Genomic DNA, 19,640 nt, shown 5'->3' on the forward strand with positions numbered 1-19,640 from the left:
CACCACGAGATTTGGAAGATAAGAGAAAATTTAAGTCAAATTCAACTACAAAAAAATTCAAACCCATAAGAGTTGTAGAGAATTTTTGGCATATTTTTGAACAACAAGGGTTTGCTATCCTCAACATACTCAAGGTAAGTTTTTTCTGCCCTAGTCACCTCCTAATCACACTTTTTAGTGCATGAATTGCTAGACTCAATCTTCACTCATCTTATCACCTCTAATTAATACTACTTAATTAAACCTTTTACCCTATCTTTGTAATTATTTATTAATCTTAACTTCCAATTACCTTTTGACATTCAATTTTTAACCTTATGTTATTTCAATCTTTATTTAACTTTTGACTTTAAATTCACTTTTTTATCTTCAACTTTTGACCTTTATGTTGTTCCATTTTTATTTAAATTTTAACTTTGACTTTACTTTTTATGGTACCATTTCAAAAAGCCCTAGATTTTTTTTTTTTTTTTAAGGCTTTCTAAAATGGTATCATAACTTTGCCATCAAAATTTTATCCATAGAGAACTTCATTTCTATTTTAGAAAGCCCTAGACTGGTACTCTAATGTGGTATTAATTCTTATTTATTTATTTTTTATTAATTCATAAGTTTCAAAGTTTAAGCGTAATCAGATAAGTCTTGAAAGATGTTTACCTAAATAAACTGCAATTGCTAAAAAATAAATCAAAAAAATATGTAATTTACTTAATCATGTTTTTTTGGACCAATTGTGATTATCATATCATTTTATTTATTTATTTATTTATCTTATTTATGATTTTTACTTTACATTACTTAATATTGGACTCTAATTTAGATTATGATTTAATTAAATTGGACTTAAGTGATGGAAGAAATAAACCACTCACAACCATCAAAAATGGGCATGGCATATAAAGCAAAAGATATCCCTTCTTTTGTAGCATGCATAAAAGCTCTTACACCTACCAATAAGAGTTTGGATGTAGTAGACTTATATACTTCTACTTGACTAATGAAATTTTGGATTAAACTATCAAAAAAATTAAGGTTACAAGAAATCCAATCTATTTGAGGATTATACCTTTTTAATCAAGATATTTCTAAAATAATTAGATTGGATAAAGATCTTATTATATTAAATATTACTATACTATTAAGATCTTTATTTTTTACATCTAAAAAAATAATCTCATGCATATTATCTCTAGAAGATAAAAAAACGACCATTTATGACTTCTACATGTATAAGTTTAGTTTTTTTGATTAACAATATTTCTTGTTTTTTGATAAAATCTTTGTTTATAAAAAATATTAAGACTCTTGAATCTAACAAAGCTAAGACTTTGTGATTTTTCTATCCTAAATAAACTTCTATTGTAAAACAAGGTGAGGGATCTAAAAAGAGAATATGACCTTTATTAGGAGTTATGCAAGTTTCAAGGTGCACGATTCCTATTATAGCTAAAAAAATTCATTTTTTGATACCTTATCTTCTTTGGCAACCATGCTTCTCATTTTTTAATTGCATTGTTTCTTTGGAAAATATTGAGTAGTGTATTTAGCTTCTTCATAATATAAGCATAAGTTGTCTTGACATCGTCGAGTATATTTTTACTCTGTGAGGGGTTTAAAACATATTGTATCAATTTGTATTGATTTTAGCCTTGATGAATAAGTTTTTAAAAACTTGGAAGCTACCATCATTATTTGATTTGGTCCTCCCCAACCAAATCTTTATTCTTAATATCTTACAAATAATTGATTGTCGCATGCAATGACTTGAGTAATAAATTATTTCAAAGATTTTACCTTTGGCATTATCAATAATAAAACTTTGCTATTATCTTTCAATTAATATCAAAATTTATTGATAATGGCTTTATTATTCTAGTCCATGTTACAAGTGAGGTTTTGGAATTCAACATCATATATGATGGGTGACCATGATCCTTGCCATGAAGATAAGAGCTTCATCTCTGCTACTCTTTTTTAATTATTTTCTCCAAATGTGACCGTAAAAATACTTCTAGGAATGAATTCAAATCATAAAAGAGTCGCTCATTTTTTTACATTAAAGATGTAAATCAATAGAGAGTACTTCCTAATAAAAGTGTGCTTATGAATCTGACTTAAGTAAATCCATCAAAGTATTGAAAGGAATGCAACCTTAGATAGAGCTTGATTTATTGTAGAAATTTTCAAATTTTTAATCTTATTCCATTAAACTTCTCAAGCATACTTATTCTTGTCCCTGTCATACTTGTACAAGCAAAACTCCTTGGATTTAGTTGTAAGGTTGATGTACTTGCTTCTTTCAACTGCACAACTTCTTGTCGTAGACTCTAAACTTTTTCTATAGATGTAGGCATAGTACATCTATGATTCACATTAGAAATACATGATATTTCTATTCTTAGAGTGTTGACAAGTTCATGAAGATCTGAAATAACTGCTAATCTATTCTCTGTTTCATTGAGAGTAGCATCTATAAACTTTACTTCTATAGACAATTTAAACAAATTCAAAAAGTTAAATTAGAGGAAGATAATCTTTAACCTCTAATACTAAATAAAAATTTCTACAAAGAAGGATAATCCACTCTTTTTAATGAAAAGAACAATGCTAGAAAGTAGGATTTTTTGTTTAAAGGTAGGTAGTTTGCAACCTTCAAAGTACAATAATAAAAGTGAGATAATCTACTCACTTCTAAAATAAGATAGAAATAGTAAGTTAGCACTTTTATCAAACTATCCAAGACATAAATCTCAAAGAAAGAAAATCCTCAATATACTCTTGTATCATTGAATAGAACTAAAAAAGTCATTCAAAGATGATATAATATTGAACTAGAATTTCTATTGCCAAAAAATAAGAAGACTAAAAAGTCTTGAGATAAGACTAAGGACCAAAAAGGCATTGACAAGAATGAAGAAAGCTTCAATCTTGCCTATATATATCATCTTAACTAGGAGCTATGTGGAGATATCTTATAGTACCTCCAAAATGTGTTGACTTTGCAAGACACTTATCTTAACTTATAAGGCAAGTTTTTTATATGTGCGCCACATAGTTAGCTTGTTTTGTAAGTTATCAAGACGTGATTAACTTTTTCATCAAGTTTCTAAACTATTAATTAACTACAAATACATATAAAGTCAAAGCAACATCTATGAAGCTTCTAAGAAGCTTTTCTAAAAGGTATTATGAATTTAAAATACTTTTATCTACTTTTACTTATTGCTACCTAATCATATAGATATTTACAAGTGTATCTATGTATATCTGGGATCTATAACAACTTATGCATTTATATTAATTAATTTCACATTTTTTTATTTAAATTATTTTACCAAACATATACATCTTTATTCTTTTATTTTTATGAAAATATGAAAATAAGTAGCACATTTCCTACATGTATTAAAATCATATTTTGACATATTTCTCTTGACCATTTAAAGTTGTCGAGTTATGGATGTGTTATATAAGCATATACATGTATCTATATATCTATTATATAATATAATTTAGGTATAAAATAAAGACATAAAAAAGATTTCTCACTGATTGAACATAAATAAACATGGCATCCAATAGCATGGTTTTTTGCTAATGTATATATATAATTTTAAAATTTACCTAAAATTTTACTAAATCAATCCATCTATCATAGCCATCATCAAAAAAAATCTATTATTAAATTTGTATTGATTAAAAATCAATAAAAAAATATTTTTGTGTGTTTTGACATATGTACATACATTGAAATAATTTGATGATTAAAAAAAATAACAATAAAAGAAAAAAAACCATAACTTCTAGAAAGTTGAAGTTCATGGAGAGCTACTTTCAAATCCTTCTATTTGTTGCACAAGGTGAGAACATTCTACAAGCATTGGTGCAAATCAGTCCTAATTGGGAGGACTTCATCATTTTCAAGACACACCCTAAAACACTATCTTTCTTGCTTTCTCTTTTTAAAAAACAAATAAAAGTTTCGTTTAATATTTTTAGTTCCCATTCATTTTTAATAAAAACGCGCGGTTGTACCTGGCTCCGTTGCCGACCTCTCAAAGAGCTAAGACAAGTCCACGAATCGTCATCCATCACCATGCATTCATCCACGTTCTTGCAGAAGGACGAATGAACTGAATCATTCATCCATAAAGGAGTCTTCATCTGCGGTGGAGCAGAAGGATCGCTTCTTCTTTACAAAGGGCCCTCGTCTCGCTCGTCGCTGTGGCCCTCGTCTCGCCGGATTTTGCAGAGTCTTCCGCCTCTACAGGTACGCTTCCTCTCCGCTCTCCGAATATCTAAAATTCAGCCTTCGTTCCCCACGGTCGAGTTTTTTCTAGCGACTTTTTTCGTGGAGAGTTGCGCTTTTCGCTGTGGATATTAGTCTTCCCCTGGCGAGAGATCAGCCCATTGTGTCATTGTGTTTCGCAGCGGGATATGTAGTTGGTTTCGCTGGTGATATTCCTCGTGATTATCGTGAGGGTTTGGAAAGTCGGAGAGAGTGAGAGTGCGATTCCATGTGCGAATGGTGGATCCGTCGTTTTGGTGGAGGTTTCCTGTGTGGTTCAACGTTTGAATTTGTTTGCAGACTTTTCGGGACTCTTCAATGGTTATAGTATGCTTTTTCGGGAGATCATTGTCGTTTATTTTATTTTATTTTATTATTAATATTATTATTATTATTTTTTTTTCCCCCTTCTTTACGTGCATGAAGAGTTGATCCATATGTTTCAGAGCTGTAGTAGACAGAACCCCCCCTACCTTATCCTCTGTCCACTGCTAAGGAGCCTCCTCTTGTGAAGCTGTTCTCACCTTTTAGAGACACTTTTGTCGTTTTTTTTTCTGAATTCTTTCCCGGACAGAATGAGCATGCTTGTCGAAGACAGAGACATTGTACAAAAGCAGCTGCCTGACAAGCTTCTCTTAACAATTCCGCTTAATTTCTTTGCTGATATTTGTAAGCCTCATGTGATGGGCTTGAATTATATCACGTTGTAAAACCTGCCGCGATTGTACAAAAGCAGCTGCCTGACAAGCTTCTCTTAACAATTCCGCTTAATTTCTTTGCTGATATTTGTAAGCCGCATGTGATGGTCTTGAATTATATCACGTTGTAAAACCTGCAGCGATTTTTCATATTACCTTTTACGTCGCATCTGAGAGGCACCAGTGTACAGGATAATAATTGTGCACTTCTATTGTTGTATAATCGCTACGTGCACCCACTCGTGTATCATGTAAATACAAAATTCCCCTTTCTCTACTGTTTACACGGGTAAAAATAATGATTTAACACACACACACTCATACATATATATATATATATATATATATATATACATACATTTGTGGTGATCAGGAAAGGATTGACTAAATGCAACCTTTGGCTAGCATGGCGACTAGACGCGGACTCCTGCTGGTCCTTGTGGTTGCTCTTTGTGAAGTAAGTGCGCTGGGTCGGACGCCCTTATGGGACGGTAATATTATGATGCCGACTGGAGAGGGGCACAAGGGTGAGGAGGGGACTCGCTGGGCTATCCTTATTGCTGGTTCAGCTGGATACTGGAATTATCGACATCAGGTGCAAGCGGAATCGATCATTGTCTGCGTGATTACCCTGTCTTAAATATTTTGTGTTTTATCTTCATTAATCTAAGCTCCATCGTTTTGCTGTAGTGTACTTCCGAATTTGATTGGTATTTCCTTGTGGATCGCGTGCTGAACTTTATTATGGTTTCTTGTGTTTGTGAAAGGCTGATGTATGCCATGCATACCAAATCCTGAAACGTGGAGGCTTGAAGGATGAGAACATTATCGTATTTATGCACGATGACATCGCATACCACCCCGAGAACCCATATCCAGGAACAATTATCAACAAACCTGATGGACCCGATGTTTACCAAGGCGTCCCCAAGGTTAGCAATGTTCACTTCCAATCACTCTTGAAGAGCTGGATCACTTGATTAGCTGATACCTGAAATGCCATGATGATTGATTGTTATAATCTGGCGTTGGACTTTCAGGATTATACAGGTTCCGACGTGACTGTGAGCAATTTGTATGCCGCTATCCTAGGTGATAAGAGTGCCATCGAAGGAGGCACTGGAAAGGTGGTTGACAGTGGTCCTAATGATCACATCTTCATCTATTACTCGGACCACGGTGGCCCTGGTGTGCTTGGTTAGTACTGTTCTATATTCTTTTTTATTTTTATTTGTTAAAAGTTGTCTTTTGGTATCGATTTTCTTGCAGTGCAATTTTGCTTACGCTGGAGTCTTTCACAAGCGTTCATGGAGGTGTTATAATTCATTTATTTCTAGGACATCCGCTTTCGTTTTATCCTCAAATAGCTGAAAAATCGTTTACAATTTTAACAAGTGACTTTGGCTATTTTTGCCAACAGGTATGCCCAACCCGCCGAACCTTTATGCAGATGACTTTGTGGGCATTCTTAAGAAGAAGGCTGCAGCCGGAACTTTTAAAGAGCTTGTAATAATCTCACTTCATTCCATCATTGCAATTTGTACAAATTTTATTTTCATCTTCATACTTTAGCATCTTGACTTGATCTTTAACTACAATAGTCGATATTTGATTGTTCTGCAGGTGATATACCTCGAGGCTTGTGAGAGTGGCAGTATTTTTGAGGGGCTTTTACCAGAGGGCTTAAACATCTATGTCACTACTGCCTCTAATGCAGTGGAAAGCAGCTGGGGCACTTATTGCCCTGGCATGTATCCATCACCACCTTCTGAATACGGAACTTGCTTGGGTGATCTCTACAGTGTCGCATGGATGGAAGACACGTAAGCTAACTCAATGCCGCGCAATTCTCTTTTGTGTCTTTTTGTTAGTTTTGCTGAGTTATTGATCACTAGAAAACGTGTTTGAAATTATGTGTTCCGTTCATTGAGTCAATAACATGTGAGAAGTTTCTGAAACCACAATAAGACTATACGAAACTAATCCTTTTGCACCTTGTCGGATTGTAGTGAGAAGGAAAACTTGAAGAAGGAAACACTTGAGGACCAGTATCTTATTGTAAGTTCATTTCTCCTTGCAAGCTCCTTGTTGTGAAATGTGAATCACCTTAAAATTGTATGTGATGCCATAAATCAGGATAAAAAAGAAGTGGTGGTTTCCTTTTAAAGAAAATGGTTTTGGTAATAACCCAAGGTTTCTTTTTAATGTGCATCCAGGTCAAGTCTAGAACCTCAAACCACAATACATACAGGTCTGGCTCCCACGTGATGCAGTATGGTGATCTTAAAATTGATGTGGAAGAATTGGAGCGCTACCTTGGTTTCGACCCAGCGAATGAAAATGTTACAAAGCCTGGGCTTTCGGAGTTATCCCCGGTCAACTCTGACATCGTCACGCATGTTCCTCAGAGAGAAGCCGACCTTGTCCATCTTAAACACAAGGTATTGCCATGTGACCTCCATAATCACGATGGGTCCTAGCTCTCTAATGTCGTTGTTAGTCATGGGACTCAACAATTGCTTTGAACGGTTATCCAGTAAGGCCGTGGATTGTAGTACTAGGAAAGAAAGGTTATCTTGCTCCTGGTTTCTGTCTAAATCTAAGGGGCGTACATCTGTTTCAGATGTTTGTGTTATTTTCTTTCAATTTGGGTCGATTCTCTGAGCGAATTGGAAGGTCCTATGTTTTTTTTATTGAAAGTTAGGGGAAGAAGGTTTCATTACTTTGGTACGTTTGATGCAGTTCTATAATGCTAAGAAGGGATCATTGAGGGAAGCAAACGCTGCATCAGAACTTGCAAAAACAATCTTACATCGAAGGCACTTGGATGACAGCGTGAGGTTGATTGGTGAGCTTTTGTTTGCGGGAGAGGACGCACTTCAGAAGCTCGGTGCAGTTCGCCCAGCTGGGTCTGTAGTTGTGGACGACTGGGCTTGCCTCAAGAACATGGTTAGTTTGATCCTATCATTTTCTACTATTGATGCAGAGAAAAGCAACCAACTATTTGTTCACCAGTTTTCTTAATTTTCAGATGATGCATGTACTAACACGCGAATAACATATTTTGCAGGTGCGCATTTTTGAAGCAAGCTGTGGTCCACTGACTCAGTATGGCATGAAACACATGCGTGCGTTTGCTAATATTTGCAACGCTGGAATCAATTCTTCAAGAATGTCACTGGCATCGTTAGAGGTCTGCAAAATCAGCACCAGTGTCGATCTTGGGATCTGGAGCCCTGTCACTTCTGGATTTAGTGCATAGGTGCGGCAATTTCAAGTTTCTCGCCATCGCTTACGCAACAAATCTCCAGAGAAACTTTAATATTCTCTTTCGTAAAGCAACATTGTACAGCAGCCACCTTTTTTAGTATTCATAGTTGGTGTGATATTCCTTCAACTCCAGCATTGAATGTAATTCATATAGACCGGGAAATGACGATTTCCACCTCCAATTCTCCAGCCAGCAGTTTAATCAACCCAGATACAACATTCGAAAATAGGGTATTAATTTCTGGTTGCAAGCACGGGGGGTTTGCGATGTATTGGTGCAGACTTTGTTGTATTCACTATCTTAAGCGGAGGTCAGGTATTTACATTTAAAGTTGTAGAATACATTCTGTGGTTGGCTAGGTATTTATTTTTTGGATTACCTCCATACTGTCGAACCTGAAATTAAGGTTCTTCATCTGCACTTATGTACAATCTCATATTTATCGTGGAAGGAAATTGTGATGCGCAATTTATGAACGAATGCGCCTATTTAGTTTTTAATTGGAAGAGGTGTTTAGTTCTCATCTGAAATGAGATGTTAGCTTATTTACTGGCTTTTATAATTACATATCGAGGTGACTTTGATGTGACCACTAGTGATGTGTACGTGCAGGCCCACCTGGTTGACTTGTATGCCTATAATTATTTTACCTTTCCTGATGTTCTTCATGTTCCGCAGAAAGTAACATTAACGATGTGCTGATCGTCCGTGGTACGTGGTTGTCAGTCTGTAACATAAGATTGCAGCAAATTTTCCGAGTGCAGCACATAAACAACAAAGCAGAGCCGATGAAAGAAGGCGTTCATGCTACATAGTTATTGACACCTATTAAAGAAATTGTAGAGCAATCCGAGAGATTTACACATCAGAGTTATGCGGACTCTCTGCTTGCTATAAATGTCACAGTCTGGAGATAACCAAATTACTGTACAGTGGTCCAACTCAATTGTACATAACCATAATCATCAGAGATTACAAAAAGATTCGCATTGATGCTGTGAAATGAAAATCTCTCATTTTCTTGTTTACTTGCATAAATATCATCGAGTTATTCTACACATCGTGACTTCAAGTCCACTGTCCTACACTAGAACGAGTATTTACTGTCACTCGACGTTCAACTACATCGTCATCAGTTCAACATGTGATTGAGCCCACAAAGAGAAACCAGCTTCTCTTCCGTGACGCAGGAAAACGCCTTGTTGCACTTAGCGTCCTGCTTGTCTACTACTGACGTATTGTACAGGATGCACAGAAATTAAGTGCAACTCCATTAGCCCATCAAGAGGCAGGGACGAGAATAAGGTGTCCACCTCGCACACTGAAATTGACGCACTGCTCCGAGGATCACCTCAGAGACGGATCGTCCAAGTACTGACACCTTTCTCCATGGTTGCTGAATTGAATGGATAGAAGCTCATACTGGTACACTTCCATTTCTCACTCGGAATTTAACGCGAGAGCTCTATGCCGTTGCATGTCACTCTCGTAACTATCTGAGTAGCCATAGTCCTGAGATTCGGTGTCAGAAGGTATGAAATCATGGGGTCTTGATACTAGTCTGGACAGGTCCTCGGATTCATTTTCAGCTCCTTCCTCTGTCAATAGTTGCAGTACCTGCCATCCCATACATCACACCCATTTTCTTAGGGTTTTCGTTAAAATAACAAAAACATTATCGAATACGCATCAAAAGTTGTGGTTCTCTTCAGAGTTGCAGGAGTTGAGGAACGTGTGGGATACCAACCTGACTCATTGAAGGACGCCAATGAGCTGACGATCGGACACACAGGCCTGCTGTTAACACTACACGCTGCATTTGGCCAGCATCGAAGGCACTATCAAGACGAAGGTCTGCGAGCTCCTTCATGTTGCATTTGTTTAGGTGAGGCTTTGCCTGTTATCACCAACAGGAAACTTTGTTTTAACACGGGCCAGTAGTTAACAGGAGAAGATTAACCAACTTAAGCGTGTATCATTTCAATGTTTGCATAATAGAAGGCAGACATAAATAATCAAGAACTAAGTTAAGCACAATGTGGATAGCCTCACTGGTCCTTCACTCACCCATGCAACAAGGTTCTGCTTCTTAGAATCTACAGGTCGACGACCTGTAATAAGCTCCAACAGCAATACCCCGTAAGCGAAAACGTCCGTCTTCTCATCCACTATTCCATACATGAAGTATTCGGGTGCCAAATACCTAAAAGTCATGCTTCCTGGCGTCAGTTCTTTTTAGAGAGTACTTGCCCAAACTAATTGCAAGGAAGATATTAGCGACTTGCAATTTCAAATGAATGCAGAGGGATACCATCCACAGGCATTTCTCTCCTCCGACACGCTGTTAACAATCAAGTTGAGAAGGATATTAGCGTACCCAAAAGTTCCTTCTATAGGTGCAACAGTATGATGCATCCATCTTTCTGGAAGCCATTTTGACAAGCCGAAATCCGAAATCTGTATGCCGCAAGAGTAATGTACCATGTTACTAACATAAAATCGAAGAACGCTGGCATGTAAAGCAGAAGCCTTCCAAACTGTATTCAGCAAACGTGAGTTGTCGGCACCGACCTGCGGATTAAAATCAGTGTCTAATAGTATATTGGAAGCTTTGATATCACGGTGTATGATCCGCCTTTGACACTGTTCATGCAGATAGTGCAAACCTTTGGCTACTCCTACGGCGACTTTCATCCTCGCCTCCCAAGAAAATGGTGGGTTATTTGGTGCTGTAAAGCCACCACATCCATCTGAACTAATTATACACGAGTGACCAAGCCATTGGAAGCAGGGGGTCATGACTACAAAGTCTGTCAAGAACTCTAGATTGATTATCTCACACACCATCTACTACAAAATATGGCTGATCAAGGGTCGAGTAGGAGGATACTGTCTGGATTTGCATAGAAACAGAGAACGGGGCGGACTTACATTGGAGAAGTGATTGGAGACTGCCGAGAGTACAAAACTGGAACACAAGATGAAGACCGTTTTCAATGCAGATGCCCAAAAGTTTCGCTACATTGGTATGGGCGACGTGGCTTACGATGCCCAACTCCGTCAGGAAATCCCTTTCCTTTTCTGCAGCTGTGACACCCCGGTTGTGTTTCTTCACTGCAATCAACTGACCGTTTTTCAGAACTCCTTTGAACACCTTCGCGTATCCACCTTTGCCGACAAGGTGCTCTGTTCCGACACAAGAAACGATTCGACATCATAAGGAACTCAGATCTTCGCTACATCAACCTGGGTTGCGACATGAGTATTCTACTTATACTAGAAACAATGGATCATGGTCACTGTATTAGCTCCTGACAAAATAAGTAGAGAAAGAAAATTGAATTCTCACCTGAGTCGAAATTGTTAGTCGCAAGAGAAATGTCCTCGTACGAGAATGTCTGCCAGGATCGTTTTGCGTTACAGGATACGCCGAGCAAGTCGTGCACAGACTCGTGATCAGAGGGTCCTAGGTGAGGTTCCTCTTCATCGCTTCTGCCAGATGAAGTTATCAACACGGGATCCGAGATGCGTAGCTCTTTTTTCTTGGAAGATGAGGGAAAAGCCTGCCATTTTTGAATTGCGAACAATCTCCAGAGACTTTGCATGCAATGGTTCTGACTTGATTGTGCCAGTCCAGTGTGATCGTCCTCAACCTCATCGGTAAAAGACAGGCTCAAGAGACTTTTCCTTGAAGTAGACTCTGACCACCCACTTGATTCTGGGCCCTCGAGAACTGCTCGTGGGGAGCCCCTTGCAGCCTCGCATTTCATATCATTCCTTCGAAAGTTCCTCTCGTATCTCGAACACTCTTCCCAGAGTGCAGCATTTATGGGGCCAGAATCGTCATCTACAATAGGAGGAACCGAGCAAAATAGATTTTGCTGCAGCGTGCTTCTCTGTCTTGCCGACTCTTTAGGGCTCCTCACATTAACTTCCAGGTTAGACTTTTCCATATGGATATCCTTCAGTTTCTTTCCGATATTTGCCTTCTGACCTGGTGAGGCCTTGATGACTCTAATAAACGACGGCGTGTCATCGTCTCCTAAAAGCAATGTAGTAGTTTCTGGCTTCGTTTTTGGAATTTTTACTTTCTTGTCTATGGAATTAGACGGAGTTTTCCTCCATTCGGAACAAGCTACACAATAGGCCTGATTCATCCTGTCGACAGGGACAGAACCAATACCATAAACTGGGGTCAGATGAGTCATAAATGGCGATACGATTACCTGAAACTTCGGAATCGCAATATGGTACATTTAGATTCCATATCCTGCGCAGAACTGTAAGTTGGAATGAAATTGAAGAGTGAGTGTTCGCTGGTGAATTTACCGGTTGCAGATGAGCTGCGTCATACATGTCTCGCAGTCCTCTCCCGTCTGAACCCAACCCGCTAGTAGCTTCACCGCTATGGCGGTGTCATATTCCCCCGCATTCGAAAGTCTATTTTCAAGAGCAAAATTTTCGTCATTCATAACCGTTGAGACCTATCCGCTGCAAGGGCTAATGTTTTGGTATATTGGATCAGATGTTCGTTGTTCAAGTGTTTCTGCGCAAGGTGGCCTATCTGCATAACCAAGCATCATTTTTCACAGTCAATCCTGGATGCGTTTAATACGAAATGTGCTCTTCTGCAGAAAAAAAAAAAAAAAAAAAAAAATCCTTGTCAAAAAAAAAAATTAAAAAAAAAATTAAAAAAAAAAAAATGAGGAGGTGATACAAACAACCTAGTCAATTGCAATGGAAACCTCCGAATTATACAGAAAGACACTAGACACGGGGAGCACTAATTTGGACTTCAAATAGTTGCAAGCTTCTAAAAAGCATTGACACTTCATGACGCTGTTTAAACTTCGTACCACATGCAGCTTAAACTCATAACTAGTACCCTGCGACGGTCCACATTTTAAAAATTAAAAAATTAAAAAATCAGAGAAAGAAACAAAGAAAAACACGAAATACCAATTCGTAGATGTGACTACATGAGTAATGCTGACCATTCACAGCCAAGTCTCAGTACCTTTGAGCAGTACCAGGCAAGCTCACTGCACTATTAAACAGAGTGACGCATGTAGATTTCCTTTGCAACAAGGACATTAAGTTCAGGAATCGCTTCTCCTCTGATTCTCTCTCTAACCCTCAGTGTGATAGCACCACTAGGATAATAGACAGAATCAGATGATCTAAACCGCGCGCTGATCTATCTTGCTCCAAATCTGCCACAAGTTGTTCTAGCGGGTTCATAACCAGCATATAGGAGTTGAATATTCTGTTCTCCTGCGGGAACATGATCTAGGAAACCTAATCAAGTGCTCAAGGAGCTAAACATAGCACCCTCCGCCAGGTTCAGCGAAAATTCTTCCTCCTGTACTAATTCCTGTTTCATGCTTAAACCTAATCACCAACACTACCCAGCTCGAGTAAAAAGCACAACGTGCATTGTTCCAGACTGGAATATACAACGAATACAGGGGACCAACCGTTGATGAGCCAGTTCAAAGCAGCTCAACAGTGCCGTGCTGAATGGAACTTGGATTAGGCGGCCAGTATTCATGTCACTAAGGTCTCTTGCTGGATTGCGAGACCAGCTGGAATGGAATTCAGAGTCGAGAACGCTGCACAGAATGGTGACGCTACCCGCAACGGCCAAGGAACTAACGCTCAGACCAAATTGCTGAATTCTCAACTGCGCCACGCCAGAACCATGAATTGATGGGCCTGTCAGAAATTCGAGCAAAAGTGGACAACACGTTCGTAATAGTGGATTTCCTTACACCCTCATGGAAATCCGCCACCCCTCTTGAGAAAATTAAGGTAATCCGAGAATGTCGCGATCCTGACTGAAGTTATGCAATGTCGTGACAACTGTGAAGCATTGCAACCTCTACGTGCAGAGCTCAATTCTCTGGATCAGAATTCAACAGAGCTTTCTCTTTTCAGGCTTGTATGCAATCTGGGTTCAGAAGCTAACCAACTTCATCACTCAACAGCTACACCAGGAGCTGCCAAAGGCTAGCTATGAATACTCAAGCACAAGACAACTAAAAGCTTTCTCAACTACGTACGCCCATTTTCTACGACCTCACTCCAGCAGCAAATAGAAAGGTCGGACCCCGCAGATTACTGGGAGGAAAGAAAAAAAAAGAGTTCAGAAACGAAGAGACACAACCGTGGTCGCGGTGAGCTAGTGGTCGTGTTGCTTCACTAACACCACGCAACCTAGTCTTTCCAAGTGCGAGAAAAATCCAAACCACTGCCAGAGTCCCATAACAGTACACACAGTAGAGACTTTCCTACCCCAACAACCCCGCTACTTACTTGATCTTCGCTGCGGCAGTCTGAACAAGAACGTCAATCGATGCGAAAAATCCTGCCAGACTACTTGAAACAACACCAAGCTGGGTAATTGGGACATGTCACGTCGAACGAACAAGAGGAGCCAACGGCCGAAACCGCATTCTTCGTTGGGGCGGTCACCGAAAGATTGGGTGAAGCAATAAAAGCCTACAAGGTCGAGAGGGGTGATAAACCCACGGAACTGTCTACCAAAGGGACACGATTTGAAATGCTAATAATAGGGGTGTTAGAGGGGATCTCGTATATTGCGAACATGGAGGTGTGGGTGGTTAGGCCAGTTGGGCTCCTTGATTCCTCGAATGACATATCTTCCAGGGCTTCAGTTCCAGGCTTTTATTTGTTTGAACCTGGGCTCCTCGGTGGACAATCCCCTGTAAAGCGGCGTAGCACTAGGCTCCTCGCTGTTGGGCCACCACATGATCACAGACTTCTATGCTCCAACTTCCCCACTTCTCGATGACTGGGTTTGTCATTTTCACTGCACAGGACTCAATAAACTGCACCATGCGTCTAAAACATGCAACTGAACTCGTACCTGCAGCTTTTCGTTCGTGCCGAGTGATGAAACTTTGTGAAATACCTTTGTTAAATTACAACATCCTTGGATGAACACAGAATTCTACTACTTCTGCAGATTTTTTCACGTTAACGTCATATAGTTACCCAACCACACTCAATGGGTGATATTCCCAGTCCTTAAAATGTTGCGATGCAGTTTTCGTTTGCACATGACATTCACGACAACATTCATGGTTGAATGAATGAATGTGCAGGCCCCTTCCTCTTCCACATGCATCTCACACGCAGACTCGCATAATAAAACCATGCGACAAAAAAGCCTGTGAAAAAATGCTCAAATATCAACGATGAGGTCTCCACTTCCACTGCAACACCCACTCGACACGTATCATCAGCCTGGGATCTACAAACTTAGTGTCCAATACACCTCAGGCAGACACATCCTTTTCCGTCGAGCTATTGAAGAACGTAGTACCTTGCAATGAATTCCAGTAAGGCTCCGGGACAAAAGCTGCACACTGCCACAACTATGTTCCTCGGTGAATACGAACTATCCACAGAGCAAAAGCAGCCTATCACTAAAAGGGAGTTCCATGGGAGTAGACAAACAGCCAGCAATACAAGGCATGAATGTGTTAGGCGAAAAAAGTGGGATTTCCGATCCGGACTTCGTAACGAAAGTGTGCAAGGCGACAAGAGGTTAATGAGGCGCGAGGCAACGTTAAGGGCGTGCAGGCAATGACACATGGGTCCCTCTCTTTCAATACCCACCTGACAGTGCTCCTCAGCAAGAGCCTTTCACTCTAATAAAAGGGCGAGTTGGACACAACATGGACCACCGAAGACCAGGCTTCGAAAGCTGTCGGGCTGCACAGATTCGCATGCTGAGCCTCACACTTGGAGCTCTCTCTCTCTCTCTCTCTCTCGCTTGCACATTGGGATGCGCATCCAGCTCCATTCATTCATTGAAGGAAGGAAGGAGGCGCACCAGAATAGTCGGTGCTTGTCTCCGCCGCATGTAGTCCACCACACTTGCTCACTCTCCAAAGTTAGACTCTTGCTGTGACACATCTCTGTGTTTGTGTGAATGTGTGTGTGTGTGTCGCTTCTCAGCTTCACCAGCTCCCCACTCAGTCAATATATATATATATATATATATATGTATACATATCTGTCTATCTCGAACAGTTCTATACACAATCAAAAAATATCTTTCATGTATAAACAGAAGAGGGTTTATCTCGCTGTTGATTGTAGATATTTATATATGTCCAAGGAGCCTAGTTTAAGGTTTTAGAGGGGTAAGTAAGACAAGTTTTAGGAAGTGGGATGTTGTTACACTTTATAGTTTTTTTTTTTTTTTTTTTTTTTTTTAGTGCTTAGTTTGTTTTCTTTGGCTTGTCTTTTTGAAAACTTCTTTGAATTGTGTTCTTTTTCATGAGAAATTTGTATAAAGTATATTAATTTGTAAAATAGTATAAATGTTTTAGCAACAAAACAAATGGAAGGACCATATACATACAGAAAATTTATTATCCTCCTAAAACAGATTTATTTGTTTGATTTGATCAGAAATATTGATAAAATATATTAAGAATATCAAAAAAATGCATCTCAATACATGTACCCAGAAAGAGCTTCTTGTTCATTTGACATACTTTTTTTATATCTAATAAATATGATGGTATTCTAAATAATTTTATTTATGTAGTAGTAAGGTGGTGGAACAATTGCATAGCCTCCAAAGTAACAAAGAGGAGGGGAAAAAATGTCGCAAAAACATGTCTATGCAATTTGAGAAAATTGCAAGCCACCAAATAATCTTTGTGGCAATATTTGTTACCCCTCTCCAAAAAAGCAAACTACAAGTTGACAAATGATGGATTAGTAACTCTAATGTCTACCTCCAAACATAAATAATTGCATGCTCTCTTTGAACAATCATAACTTCTGATCTACAACTCCAAATACGTTGTGTGCTACATACCAATGTAAAGGTAAGAACCAGATGTATCATAATAAAATATCAAACCAAAGTTCCAGCATTACCTCGTTCCGATAACAAGGCTCCAGCAGTTTTAGCCTCAACAATACTACGTCTACTTAGTAAATTCATATCTTTTGATCCACAACTCCGAATACATCGCGCTACATACTTGTGTAAGGCTAAGAACCAGCTCGTAAAGAGTAAATTATTGGTTTTGGGTTTTCCACTCACCTTGAGTCCACAGCCGCAGTCCAAACGCTGGCAATGAACAATCACCACAGAATTGCACCCGGCTTTGAAAATTCATGCCTACCAATATCAATTTGTATCATCATCTCTCTTTGCAAAAGATTTTTAATTTTGATTAGACAGAATAGCCCCTCCAATTTCAAGTTGATTCATCTACATTTTTTACAAATAATTTACAGTCCTATTTAGATAGAAGATCCTCTTCAATACCAAACTAATTCAATATTTTTTAAATAAAAAATTCATAATTTCTAAATTTAAAATAATCAATAAAAATATGTATCTACTTATATAAAAAAAAATCGAGCATCTACATGTGTATGTAGCGTCAAAAACTCCCATTGGCTAGAGCAGTAGTGGGCACTCACTAGTTGTTGACGTATATTGTGTGTGTTTTTGTTTTGTTTTGTTTTTTTAATAACTGCAATAAGAGGCATTGATTGATTACCAAAGTATATTGTGTATTTTTTTATTTTTTTTAATTGCAATAAGAAGAAATCAATTATTAAATTATGCTATCAATTGCATAATTTAATAATCACAATAAGGATCACTGATTGGATGCCAAGGTATATTATATGAATGTATGTGTGTGTGTATTGTTCATTGTTTATTTTTTATTTTTAAAAATAATCACAATAAGAGGCATTGATTGGCTGCCAAAGTTTATTGTGTGAGTGTGTATTTATTTTTTTTATTTTTTAAATTGCAATAAAGACATTGATTGGCTAGCAAGATATATTGTGTGTGTTTTTTTTTTTTTTTTTTTTTTTTGATTAGTTGCCTATATGATAATTATAATAAAGAAAAATTTAGTTTCAATGAAGAGTCTTCTACAAAAGTGATAATGAATACCACCTATATAAAAAGATTGACTTTAAGCATTTGTATGTAGCATCAAAAAATTTCATTGGTTGGAGTAATAAGGGACATTGAAACTGTGTATGAAGTTATGGTTGTGTGTAGTTACATAAAAATAATTGTTTTGTATGTAGTTACAATGAGGTTCTTATATAATATGGTTGTTGATGTATATTATGTGTTGTACATAATTTGCAATATGCTATTGATTGGGTGTAAGAATTGGCTCTATTTTTCTACCAATTTGGCAAGTTAAATGCACTTTGCTTCCTCTTGAAAGCAATAGAACAACAATATTTAATGAAGTATCTACATCATGTATAAAAAAACAAATTTTTGAGTATGGATTTGAATTTGGATTTGGATTTGTTTTTGTATTCCAAATCATGTATTGTAGATGTTTGCATTCACTTTGATGTTTGCATTCATTACAATAAAGACAAATCAAATTGTAATAAAGAACTCTATGTAATAGTGACAATTGCAATGAAGGTGAATCAAATTACAATAAAGAATCTTTTATCAAAATAACAATTGTAATGAAGATAAATCAAGTTACAATAAAGAGTCCTTAGCAAAAGTTTTTTAAAGAAAAATAACAAGAGCAATAAAGCAGAACAATAATAAAAACAATGAGGAGAAAAAAAAGGCAAAGGTGCAAATAAAAGTGCAACATAATAGATATATAGGAGGCTACAAAAATATGCAATTGATGTAGGAAGAACGGTTGCAAAAGCCGACTTCAAATTTACTAAACATATATAAACAAGGTGTGACATAAATATGGTTTTGTAAATTTAGACTATGAATTTAAAATTTTCTAAATTTTCTAAGAAGTCTATAAAGCTTTTATAAATTAAGAATTTTGGAAGTTTAGAATTTTGTGAATTTAAAATTCAATGAAGTTTTTGTGAATTTAGACTATAAATTTCATTAAATGATTTTATATTTGTATTAAAAAAAAAAAAAAAAAAAGACTTTATGCCAAGATTCATAGCATCTAGTATTAAATTATGAAAGAAGAAAGAATCTAATCAATAAAATAAAAAAATCGAATTGCAATGAAGAGCCTTATACAAAATTTTATTAAATAATAACAAAAATAAGAGCAATAAAATAAAGCATTAGCAATAGTAAGAGGAAGAAAGAAAATGTAGTATTGCAAATGGAAGTATGGCATGATAAAGATACGGGAGGCTACTAAAATATGAAATTGATATGAATAGAAGTGCTACAAAAGCCAAATACAATAGAGAGAGATAAATGTGTAAACATGAAGAGTTAGTAGAACTTGGTAGAGCAAGCCATGCAAAGAAGAAAGAGCCACAACAAGAAGAGAGGCTCACAATGATGGCAATAAAAACAACAAGAAGGCCTATAATATATTGAAAGGTTGATCCATAGGATTTCTAA

At 37.5% G+C, this 19,640-nt stretch overlaps 2 protein-coding genes across 8 annotated transcripts; one reads left to right on the forward strand and one right to left on the reverse strand.

Moving 5' to 3' along the window:
* Positions 1–4,236: 4,236 nt before the first annotated feature.
* On the forward strand, positions 4,237–8,757 carry LOC112285791 (vacuolar-processing enzyme). The gene is made up of 10 exons (XM_024526951.3): positions 4,237–4,270; positions 5,360–5,581; positions 5,754–5,918; positions 6,027–6,183; positions 6,407–6,492; positions 6,610–6,809; positions 6,996–7,044; positions 7,203–7,427; positions 7,729–7,935; positions 8,057–8,757. The coding sequence occupies exons 2-10, from the start codon at positions 5,375–5,377 to the stop codon at positions 8,246–8,248; spliced, it is 1,488 nt and encodes a 495-aa protein (XP_024382719.1). The 5' UTR covers positions 4,237–4,270; positions 5,360–5,374; the 3' UTR covers positions 8,249–8,757.
* Positions 8,758–9,246: 489 nt separating this feature from the next.
* Positions 9,247–14,905, reverse strand: LOC112285789 (receptor-like cytosolic serine/threonine-protein kinase RBK1). Of its 7 annotated transcripts, none has more exons than XM_024526949.3 (9): positions 14,573–14,905; positions 12,587–12,821; positions 11,607–12,415; positions 11,189–11,443; positions 10,829–10,986; positions 10,635–10,714; positions 10,325–10,460; positions 10,005–10,154; positions 9,247–9,874 (listed from the first exon to the last, which is right to left on the reverse strand). In XM_024526949.3, exons 2-9 carry the CDS (start codon positions 12,727–12,729, stop codon positions 9,698–9,700), a joined length of 1,908 nt encoding a protein of 635 aa, XP_024382717.1. In that variant the 5' UTR covers positions 12,730–12,821; positions 14,573–14,905; the 3' UTR covers positions 9,247–9,697. The 7 variants fall into 7 exon arrangements, with proteins under 7 accessions (XP_024382717.1, XP_024382716.1, XP_024382709.1 ...); XM_024526948.3 differs by having other exon boundaries at positions 10,829–11,007; positions 14,573–14,736; XM_024526941.3 differs by having other exon boundaries at positions 10,635–11,007; positions 14,573–14,736.
* Between the last annotated feature and the right edge of the window lie 4,735 nt (positions 14,906–19,640).

Source organism: Physcomitrium patens, chromosome 8, assembly GCF_059467195.1.
Source record: "Physcomitrium patens ecotype Gransden chromosome 8, ASM5946719v1, whole genome shotgun sequence".
Lineage (NCBI taxonomy): Eukaryota > Viridiplantae > Streptophyta > Bryopsida > Funariales > Funariaceae > Physcomitrium > Physcomitrium patens.